This window comes from Artemia sp. Qi Xiang Cuo, chromosome 13, assembly GCF_049724085.1.
Source record: "Artemia sp. Qi Xiang Cuo chromosome 13, ASM4972408v1, whole genome shotgun sequence".
Classification (NCBI taxonomy): domain Eukaryota; kingdom Metazoa; phylum Arthropoda; class Branchiopoda; order Anostraca; family Artemiidae; genus Artemia; species Artemia sp. Qi Xiang Cuo.
Genome location: NC_142806.1, coordinates 4,694,103 through 4,706,318, shown reverse-complemented (window position 1 = coordinate 4,706,318; position 12,216 = coordinate 4,694,103). Strand labels below are relative to the sequence as shown.

At 35.3% G+C, this 12,216-nt stretch overlaps 1 protein-coding gene across 1 annotated transcript in view; it reads right to left on the bottom strand.

Annotated features, from left to right (window-relative positions):
* Nucleotides 1–12,216, bottom strand: part of LOC148944863 (uncharacterized) — a 156,738-nt gene that overhangs the window by 49,057 nt on the left and 95,465 nt on the right. Inside the window, exons 5-6 of the mRNA XM_089099635.1 lie at nt 10,218–10,363; nt 5,258–5,400 (exon numbers count right to left, since the gene is read on the bottom strand). Of these exons, the coding sequence (XP_088955761.1) occupies nt 5,258–5,400; nt 10,218–10,363 (289 nt within the window). The remainder of the gene's footprint in view (nt 1–5,257; nt 5,401–10,217; nt 10,364–12,216) is intronic.

Sequence of the window (12,216 nt, the reverse complement as noted above, 5' to 3'; positions counted from 1 at the left end):
GCCTTGCCCCTTTATATAAATCATTTTGATGGACCTTGTCTTAAGGAGCACAGGAAAGGCAATGGGAAACCCCGGAATCAAATGGAAAAGAAAAACTCTCCTGGACATAGATTTTGTTGATGATCTAAGCATCTTAGATGAAAGCGTGAGCAAAATGAATGAACTATCAGAGGTTTTGCGAGTTCAGGGTGCAGAATAGGTTTGAAAATGAATGTTAAGAAGACTAAGTCACTAAGGCTACTAGGCTAGGAATAACTGAAGATGAAAAGCTGATGTTGTGTAACGAAAATATTGAACAGGTGGGCAGCTTCACAATAGCCAAGGCTTAGGGTGTTTTTTCAGTTAAAAAATGTTTGGAAGAATAGGAAGATAACTCTACAAACCAAGATTATAATTTTAGAAGCTACAGTTATGACATAGCCAAATATGGCTCTAAAGCTTGGGCGCTCCGAAAATAGGATGAACATTTGCTAGATGTTTTTCAGAGCAATTACCTAGGAATTGTTCTGGGTACCCGGCTAACCAACTGTATTTCAAACAGCAGGATGTATGAAAAATGTGGTTCAGTCCCGCTTTCTAGGGCTATAATGAAAGGAAGGTTGAGATGGCCAAGGCACGTTCTGCGGATGAAGGATGAGAGATTGCCGAAGATTGTCCTTTTTGGCCAACCGTCTAGGGGTAAACGAAAGCAGGTCGTCCTCGTCTAGGTTGAGAGGATGTCATAAAGAAAGATTTAGAGGAAATTGAAACTTCCTGCGAGGGTGTAAAGAGGGAGGCTTTAAATAGATTGGGATGGAAGAGGAGCGTATGTAGCTGTATTGGGCTCCGGCGGCTTGGTGCTGCGGTGAGTTATTAGTAGTAGTAGTAGTAGATTTAGCACACATTGATTTAGAACACAACACTGCAGTCATCCATATGCTACGGATTTTTAACGTCAGAATAATAATATGGATTCTTCGAGGGAAAATCCATAGCCCACTCTAATTCCTTGACTTTCAGTCCAACTCATCAGCAATATTCTCTCTTTCAACAGATTCAATAGAGTTAGTGATAGAAAAGTTTTTTAAGGCTAATCAGAATCAGAGAATCAGAAAATCAAAGAATCAGGAACCAGGGATATCAAAAAGTTCTTAAGGGAAATCATAACAAATTAATCAGAATCAGGGAAGGCTACACCTTGTAGCCGTGATTCACATCCAACCAGCTTCGTACATGATTGCGGAGATATTGGATAAACAGTAAGTGAACCTAATTTCGAAACACTTTCTATCATACTCGGTATGCCTAGTAAAAAAAAGGGCTCGTAGAAAACTGGTTTCGACTGAAAGGCATCGAGTTGATGGGAAAAAAGGAGAGCCGAGGGGAAAATATAGGGTTTAATGGAATAAGGTTTTAGATTTCCAAGAAATTTAGCTTTTCATTTTGTGGTAAAGATATAGGGAGGAAATTAGAAAAGGGAGTTTAATTTTGGTATAAAAATAAATGGAAAAAAAATTGTAGGAGCATATATTAAGAGCTCAGTAAATGAAACCTCAGAAAGGATAGGGCGATTGGGTAGAGGGTGAAAAAAAATAATAGATTATAGTGGCTATGGAACGACCAGGTAATGTATTTGATTGCGGCAGCAAGAATTTTCTTTTCTAATTGGAATTTTATGAGTAGTTAAAGGTTAGAAAAGTTAGAATAGTGACAGAAAATACAGGAAAACTGTGAGAAATATATGAAGCCTTAATATATCGTTTATACATTCATAATGAATGTAACAAATTTATTTTTTTTTTTTCAAGAAAAGAAAATGAAGAGAAAAGGAGTTACATCCAAAATATTTCAGTATGGATCAAACACATCACAAGATTCACAAAAGGTAATTATAACACAAGGCAATTAATGTTTTAACGTTCTAATTAACCAAATCAAAATTTTGTAATAATGAAGAGTAATTGTGCATATAGTTTGTATGTACGAATTACTCAACGATCGCCCTATCAAAGGTAAACACTATTTTTTACCACTAAAACGCACACCATTAGGAGGATTACAGGCGGGAAACGATTACAAGTATTACCTAAAACTGAATACTCAAAAAAAAAATCCTAATGAGCAAATAAGTAGAAAATAGTATTTTTTTTTTTCCTTTTTTGCTACCATGAAAAACTGAAAGTGGTGAAAGCGCGGGGTGGTCCTGACATACAAGTTGTTTTGAATAATTATGAAAAGTCTAAACCAACCCTTGCTTTCGTTTGTAGTCTAACAATTTTCAATTTATCAGCGACAAAAAAAAGAACATTATTTTTGATTTTTAGTACGCTTGGAGGGTGAAGGGGAACAAAGGGGAATTTTCCCTTCAGGGCGAAGGGGAACAAGTACTATCAGAAGTTTTATTTTTACCAGAACTGAAATCGAAGTATTTCTTCTATTGGCATTTTTTTTTTATGTTTGAAGGACACTATTGTTTGAAGTATTCTTTTGGCACTTATGTTTGAAGTGATTTTGAAATGCGCGGATTTGCTAAGTTGCATTAGTCTGTAATTTACCACATATTTTGCATTTATTCCCTTTTCTGGGTTTAGTTGAGGACATCTGATAAGCAGAGAGCGAGATTGGCATTTTGCATTATCGACACTACTACTACTAACAACTCACTGCAGAACCACGTCACTTGCGACCAACACAGCTGCGCACGCTTCTCATCCGCCCCAAATTATTCAAAGCTTCAATCATTGCTTTCTCCCATGAAGTCCCATTTTCTTTAAATCCTTTATACGCTTCTCCTCCCCCTCCCCATTAGGGGCCGACCTGCTTTTATTTTGCCCCTAATGAATGGCGAAAAACTGCAAGTGACTTCTTGTTTCCAAGGGGATACCTCGCAGACCCCTCCCTCGTTCTATTTAGAAGCATATGGCCCCTTGGTTTGGAATATATTTTAAAGGTGAATATGACCTTTCGTTTTCTATGAACAAATCTTTATAGAAAAGTTGAAAAGATCCCCAGACAAGAGGGGGCTTCTATGAGACATTTCTGGAACCATAGAAAAGTTGACAGATTCCCAGAAAGAGGTCTCTCCAAGAAAGATTTCATGGAAACGTTCAAGGTTGAGAAGAATTGCAGTGACTAAACTAACTCACATTTTCAGACATTAAATTTTCCGAGTAAAGGTAACCCTTGGATTTGCTTGAAAACAGCGTTATCACGCGCTAAAGATATAGGGGATTTTTTTTATTTTAGTCTATACTTTTCCCTTTGTCTAACAGACTAATTTGTCAAGGAAAAGGAAAAACAATGGTGTGTCCAAATAAATTATTACAATAAATCTACAGAATTTACAGATGTCCAAAAACGAAAACTGGCAATTTCTAGATACAAAACATTTTTCTCACTTCAAATTTTCCCCATTACTGGGATTTATACGCTCATGGAGCCGTGTCAAAGAAATATTAGATGAAAATTAGTTAAAATATTAACAAAAACAAGGAAAATAAAGCATTGCTTATAAAACTAGTACTAGAGAGCAAATTTGGAACGGGGTCAGTGGCATGACTCTTTAAGCTCAGACAAAGTCTACCCAGCTTTAAATGGGCACCTTGAGAAATCTGGGGAAGATAAGCAGTCAGGATATGCGAAATCACAGGATGGCTGGCCCCCAACCACCATTACAACTTCTAGCTGAAAGGCCAAGAAACGGAGATCAGCACCGCCGGTACGGGACTGTGTAGTCCAATGACATGTTCTTTACCTTTACCATTTAGAGAGGAAATTAAATAGAACAGAATAGAAGAAAAATGCATTAGAAACAGAAAATTCGAACAGCTAAGATTGATAATCAGAACATATTTCTGTACCTGGGTATTACTTATGCTTTAGAGGCACGAGTCTATTCATCTGTAATCAGATTGCGAATAACATCCGTACAGGATATGTTTCAAGTGGTTTTGACATGCGCGGACTTGCTAAGTTTTATTCGTCTCTAATTTACCACATGTCTTGCATTTATTCCCTTCATGGATTTACTTCAAGACATCTGATATTCAGAGAGCGAGATTGGTATTTTTCAATATTTACACTACTGCTACTAACAACTTACTGCAGAACCACGTCACTTGCGACCAACACAGCTGCGCACGCTTCTCCTCCACCCCAAACTATTTAAAGGTTCAACCATTGCTTTCTCCCACGAAGTTCTCATTTGCTTTAAATTATTTATGGCTTCTCCCCCCTCCCCTCATTAGGGGACGACCTACTTTTTTTTGGCCCCTAATGGATGGCAAAAACTGCAGGTACTTGTATGATAAACGCCCTACCACTCAAGTTGTTCATTCATTGACAAATTATAGAACCGGGTTTTTTCGTTAGTTTCTTTCAGCTTAGCGTGAGACAAGACAAAGAGAAATGACATAATAGATGGAAAATATATAATTTGGGCTATATATTTGAACATTAGGGGGAGCGGGGGTAAAGTGTTTGGACAGTGTGAAGTTAGAAAACAGTTCTTACTACATAATATGCAGAATAATTGTACCTAAGACATCAGGCAGGTAGACTCGCTATACTTTACCCCCCCCTCCCCCCAATGTGCATATACATATCTTAAATACGTTTCTTAAGTTTTATATTTTAACCATACTTAGGTATGTTTCATTAGAATTGGGTATTAATGGACAGTACTTAAGCAGTGTTAAGTAGTGCGTACAGTAAGCAAGTACCAAACTGCAATCATTCATTACTGACTATAGTGGATATATGCAGACTGGTTGTAACATCAATATTTGCAATATTTTGCAATCCCTTACAGCGTCTTGACCTGTTGTAGCGCATTGGATTGATCTCTGTTTGGCAATGCGGGACCCGGGTTTCGATCCCAGCTGCTGCAGGACCGACAGGGAAGGGGACAAGTTGGTTAACTAAATTCTCACGAAAGATCTATTGATGCCCAATGCGCCACAAATCGCCTAGGAAGAACTATTTATTAGTTCTTTTAATAGGGATGCACGTAACTCTGCTGAAGCGGGTGAATTAGTGTGGCAATGAGGTCCTAGTAACAGCAGGAGTATTCTGGCACTTGGAGGAGGGGAAGTAATTAGGAGGCGAAAAAATGAAGAAAGACTTGTTTTGTATTTTCTTTCAACTAAAAAAGAGGAAGGGATACAGATCTTCCAGTCGATGTTGGAGGAATGCTTGACCCTACGGCCATCATGTGCATATAAAAATAACAAAAAATATCGAAGACATCAATTCGAAAACAAGATTTCGTATTTCTTACCCCAGTATGGCTTCATGTATATTCTGAGCAATTAGAGCATCTTCGGAAAGCATCCACAGCTCCCCTGCTCCAGTTTTTGCAGACCTCCCAACTTCCATGAAGAAGTAACTTCCTGCATTGCCACAGCGTCTGATTTGATTGAGCTAAACGCAAAAGAATTTTAGGAAGGGCTAAAACTGGCTGAATATATACAACAGATTGAGCAGGGGAGAGAACAAGAGAAAGAAATTGAGGAAGAGAGAGAAGACGAGATAAAAACAAAAATCGCGAAGAAAGGAAGAAAACGAGGACCATTAACAGCCAGTGAAAAAATTGAAAAATTACGCAAATATTTCGGTCAAGACCTCCGCTTGACCGTCCTCAGTGCAGAATAAAACTGATAAAAATATAAAAACCAAACCTTAAAATAAAAACACCAAACTAAACTTGGACGACCCTTTCCTAGTAACGGTGAAAGGGTAACTGAATAAAAATCACAAGTCTAAATGGCAATTCAGAATTTCATTTTGCGTAAAGCACTTTTAAAGACTGATCGCTTTCCAGTTTGATTGTTATCGGAGACTCTATTCGATTGCACAATATAACTTTGTGGATGAGGTAATGAGGCAATGGGGTTACGCCAAAGGCCTGAGGTTTTTGATTCCGCCTTGGCGCAACATGTGTACGAGAGTCCACACCATTTCATTTTGTTTGACGAGGCCTCCATCGTTGCCCCCTATAAAGGTCTCACGCAAGTTTTCAGGGAGGCAGTTGAAATAAAAAAGCACATTCACCAAAAGGTAGCTCTCAATAGGGATACTGGAGAAATTTTTCCCATTTGTCATAAAGTCCCATTTATGACAAAATTATTAATTCTGATCGTTTTTACATACATCCACTTGGTGACGACTTTGAAAAGAACGACTGTCAAGGCAATGGCACCCAGGTGTGGTCAGGTTCGCACCCCATCCCCCCCTCCCAAAACTTATGTCTGACTCGTAAAAAATTAACAAAAATGCATATTAACAAATTTTTGATGCATATAAACAAATTTTTGATGCATTTTGTAGTAGTTTTTGTGCCCCCCCCCCTCCCAACAAAAATCCAAGATTCGGCCGAATCGGCCTTGACGACTGCAAACATAAAAGTACCAAAAACATAAAAAACATATTTAGCCCCTCCCCCCGGACCCATCCTCGGTCTATTCTTGCCTGAAAACCATGATTTCCAAAGATTTTCTTGTGATTGATTAAAAAATATGGAATTGTTGGGGTAGCACCATATTTGCATCAGCTTTGCTACGTTGAGCTGTGAAATAAAGAAGCAAAACTAACAAGTTAAATTAATTTATTTGAAGCGATTTATTTTTAGCTTATTTTTGCAGATTTTCACCCACGTTTAAACAGCAAACTGCATACGGAGGTCTCATTCATAAAAAAAAATGAATTCTGATTTTTCCTAAGTTTTTATCAAACAGTTCGCGGTAACGAACTGTAAGTAAGGAGCGACCCGGCTCAATGGTAACCAGAACTCTAGAAAACGGAATTTTCATACCAGTAGATACATCAAAAGAATTAGAATTTAACGCTGATTTCAAATATATAAGTTTCATGAAGTTTAGTTCTACCCATCAAAAGCCTGAGACAATTTGGCTCATTTTAGAAAAAAGAGGGAAAGACCCCCTAAAAGTTATAGAACCTTAATGAAAATCACACCATCATATTCAGCGTATCAGAGAACTCTATTGTAGAGGTTTCAAGTTTCTATCTGCAAAAATATGGAATTTTCCATTTTTGCCAGAAGAAAGATCACGGATACGTTTTTTTTTTTTTTTTTTTTTTTTTTTTTTTTTTTTTTTTTTCAGGGGTGATCGTGTTGATCCATTAATCCTAAAATATTTGGGGAGGGCTAATGAAATATAAATTCAAAGTTCTATGTCTCAATTGAAGTGACCAAAAAAATGAAGGTCAACTAGTTCTCTTTCTTCACTCATTTTTTTCCCAGAATTATCTAGTAAAAATTTTGACACAGCAATTTTATTAAGCATATTCGACAATATTATAGTAATAGCTTGCAGGATGACTTAATCCCCCAATGTCCCTTGGGGGAGGGCTGAAATTTATGAACTTTACCCAATGTTAACATGTAGTATTGGTTATTGGGAATCATACAGACGTTTTCAGTGGGGATTTTTTCTGGTAGTGGGGGGGGGGTCGGGGGCTATATGGGAGGATCTTTCCATGAAGTAAGTTTTCATGGGGGAAGGGACATTGCTATGAAGAGGGCGCCGGATTTCCTAGCATTATTTAAAAAAAATATATCAGAAATTAAATTTAAAAAAAAACAATTTTTTCAACTGAAAGTAAGAAGCAACATCAAAACTTAAAACGAACAGAAAATATTACGTATATGATTGGGTTCACCCCCTAGTAAATACCTCGCTCTTTAAGCCAAAGATTTTTTAGTACTTTCATAAGAGCTATTTATTCTAATTAACGGCCTTTGTGATTAAGGGGTCATTGTTAAAGAATTGGAACAAAATTTGAACTTTAGCTTAAAGAGCAAGGTTTGGCTAGGGGGCGAACCCTCTAATATACGTATTAAAAATATATAAATATAGAAGTTCGTTACGTAAGTTAATTCGTAAGTTACGTACATTTATTACTAATAAAAACGTTAGTAAATAAAATAAACAAGTTTCAAGAAATCCATTTAACCAAATAAAAGTAAAATTAATATTCAAATTTTGTTTTGATTATTCATGTATGATGAGCCAAAATCAAAATCTGCATTGATTCAAAAACATTCAAAAATTAGATAAAAAAACAATTTTTTTTACTGAAAATAAGGAGCGACGTTAAAACTTAAAACGCAACAGAAATTATGCAGTATATGAAAGGGGATGTCCCCTCCTCAACGCCTCGCTCTTTACGCTAAAGTTTGACTTTTTCACAAGTCTATTTTTTAAACAATAAAAAAAACTTTAGCGTAAAGAGTCTGGCGTTGAGGAGGGGACAGCCCCTTTCATATACGGAATAATTTCTGTTCGTTTTGAGTTTTAAGGTCGTTCCTTACTTTCAGTTAAAAAAAAAACTTGTTTTTTTATTTAATAGATATATATGGTTGCATAAGTTTCCACTTAACTAATTCAAACATATCAGATTTCATTTTCAACTTTTCTCGGTACTCTAAGTTTGTAACGCATGGGAGGCAGATGCTGTTCTCACTTGCTGTTTTTCATCAAGTGAAAACAGAATCTAGCTTCATTTCATTTTGTTCTTTTTACTGGTAGTGACAATACCGGTTTCATTTATCCTCTCTATTTTTCCCACCCCATCGTTGTGCTTAAAAACTCCTCCTCACTTTCTTTTCTTTAGTTTGTTCCTCTCTCCCCCATCTATTTTCTCCCTTATCCTAATTTTTCCATCCTAGACATGGCTGTCATTTTCGATAAATGGCATTTTATGTAATACCTATATTTTTTTAATAGACAATTATCATTAAAAAAATGGTAATAATGAATAATCATTCAGCTTTTATGACTAAATAAAGTATTTTAATCTACCTATTGCAAGAAAACATATGAAACAATATTGCGCTTTTCTGGCAAACGAAAACTTTTTTGAGCATTTACAGCCCCCACCCCCACGCGGAAAAAAACATTCGATTGTTTCTTTTTCCTCTTCTAGAAAACCAAAGCACTACTCTTCAAAAACTAAAAAAGATGTACTGGCAAAAGAAAAAAAACTTCACTCATCACGACTTTTCCGTCTTTGCGTGTGTAACTGAGCATGGAGACTGAGTGTACGCATACTTTAAATTGAAGCAAGTCAAACAGACGTCTAAAAATTTTCCGGAAGTTTTTGAAGGTATTCAAAGTGTTTTGACACTAAAATCGAAAGTGGCGGCACTAAAATCTAGATACAAAATTTGATATCAAATTCTAAAAATTATATTAATATATTTTTTACATTACATTTATATTAAGAAAATATATATTAAATTTTAAGTTATATATTAATTTTATATTAACATATATATTAAAAATATAAATTAAATCAAAAATTTTATTATATTAAAAAATAAAAATTCCAAAAATTCACAAAATATATCAAAAAATTTTTAAAAGCGGAGGAACTCAATTTAGTCTCTGGGCAGCTCGCGTAATTAAAGTGAAGGGATTCAAAAACTGAAAATCGAGGAGGTAATAACCAAACAATACTTAGAGTCCCAAGAACAGTGAGAATATTCTGATTGTTGGCATTGGTTAAATGAATACTAAAAGAACTATGTACACCCAGAGCCGTATCCAGAATTTTGCTCGGGGGGTGGGGTTTGTGTACACAAAAAACTTTAAAATGCATCAAAAATGTGTTTATATGCATTTTTGTTACGTTTTTACGAGTCAAAAAAACATTGGGGGGGGGGAGGGGCAAACCCCCTAGCCCCCCACCCCTGGATACAGCCTTGTATCCACCTTAAAAAATTAGGAAAAATCGAGAATTAAATCTTTGATGAAAAATACCTCCATAAACATTTATGCAGCGGTAGTAGCAGGCACTAAATTAAAAAAAAAGAAGCGTGTATGAAAAATCATCAAAAAAATGAGCTAAAACATATGGCATAAAACAGCTAAGAAGGTTTATCTTTTCTTTGAAGTTCGGTTATTTTTGGGGAGTCAACAATTTAAAAATTTTAATTCTTATAAAATAAAAGTATTGTAAAATTTAGCTAATTACTTAGGCTTATTTATTTTCACGGTTTAACGCGGCAACACTGACGAAAATGTGCTACTGCACTACAAATTTAAGTTTTGAAACAAACAAAAGAAACAATCTTTGAGAATCGCGTTATTAAGGTAGGACCTAAGATAGGACCAGGGGACAAAAAATGCTTTTGTTTTGATTTCCTTGGTACTTCAACCCAAGGGGTGGTTTAAAGCTACCATGTTTTTCACCAAAATTGTCAAAAAGGGATTTACCGCAAATTCCTGATTGTTCAACTTCTCACTTGACGTCGCCTGCATCAGCTTTAAAGTTCTCTCAGTAAGACAGAGTCGATAGAGTCCTAAAATGTTTTTGGTTGTCCCGAGCCCTTTTTTTGTAACATTCACTTCCCAGACATGCTCTAAACGATGCAAAATACGCAAATTAGAACGATATACCAATGACACTAAAGGGATTGCAAAAAAAAAGAAGATGCAATCAAAACTCTTCAAATAAGAGATAGGAAATAGCATTTACACTGAAACATAATACACACTAAGAAATATAATACACATAGGAAATATAATAGTATAAGAAATATAATACACAATATTATACATAAAAAAACAGAAAAAAAAACACAAAAAAAGAAAAGTAAAACAAATTATAATACGAAAAAAGATGATAAAAAGTGAAAACAGAATCAAGAATTTTCATCATTCACTCCATGCAAGGAAAAAAGTGTGCCTATATTACATAGTACATAGTGCATTTACATAGTGCATATAGTGCATCTTTATGCACGTTATTTGTGTCTTAAATGAAACTCTTTCAATTAACGTCATACATATAAATGACGTCTAGGGAAAAATAATCACTTACCAGCATACCATTGTTTGGCTTGGAGGATGTGTTTAGTTTCACCATAACTTACAAATAATATTCAATAAAGCCATAAATAATAAAGCTATACTAACACAAAGAACAAAAAATGATGTACGAGAGGTAAATGTAAACTTGCCACTAAAAAAATAAAAATAAATAAAAAACAATGTTTTTGACTGGTTTAAAATTTCACATGGAGAATCCAACCAGGTTTTACAGGGATGAGATTTGAATCTGTTTGAATGCTGGAATAGATAGACTAGAAGTCCCTTTCTGTTATACATTTCACAAATAAAATTATTTACCTACAAGTGTATCAATCGAACTGAAATTTTCAGCATTTCTTTTGGGGGTGGGGGGGGCAACATGACTTTATATTTTGTATTTTGGACGAAGAACAACAAAAATTTTTCCAATCTATGCAAAACAATATAGGCTACCAGTGCTTCTTCTTTCTTTTTTTTTTTCACCCGACAGGCTTCGCTGCCAGTCTTCAATAAATTTCTTTTTATTATATAGAAAGTCTTTAATAGTAAGGCTTTTTATTATATTCTTATTATTATATAGAAAGATCCGTCAAATGTTAGTTCTTTTCCTAGGTCTTATTAGTTTATTGACATCAAAGGATATCTTATATATAACTGAGGCCTTACAGTTACAACGAACTGCAGTATAAGTTCGACCATTCAAGCTATGAAAAAATTACCCGTTTATGGCTAATCAATGTGGTAAGACCTTATTTCTCTGATCTTACATGATTTTGCTAAGATTTTCATATTTTTGTTAATCAAAGCGCTAAGATGTTTGAGCTCACAGATCTCAGTCAAAAAGACATAAATTATAATAATTATTATATTATATAATGATAATTGTTATAATATTATTCTAATAATCTGGCCAACACGACACTAAAAGGAGAATTTCGGTAATATTATCATCGAAGTCCTTAGACTTCCTTAGTCCTTAGACCAAGTCCTTAGACTGTCCGTGATTGGCTCTGGAAAACCGCTCCTCTTCGCATCTTTAAACCGCTCGGGAAGCTGCTTACCAAACTACCAAAAAATTTTTTTTATCCACCTACTGACTGCGTGCAAAACGCCAATTCTTAACAGTCAAGGATCGAACATCTACTAACTGACCCGCCTGTCTAATGAAGAAATACTTGCTTCAGGTACCTATTTTATTTTTTCAGTTTAGTGATTGGCTGGGGGTTACCGACATTGCAAGTTTTACTGACAGATAATAGATGCAGTTATTTATATGGGCGCCACAGCCCTGTGGCTTTTTTCTGCAATAATTAACATATATCATATGTTGACTACTTACAAAATAATAACCCACATGTTTATGGCTAGGAGTATAGTTCTGAATTGGTTCTTTTTTTGCGAG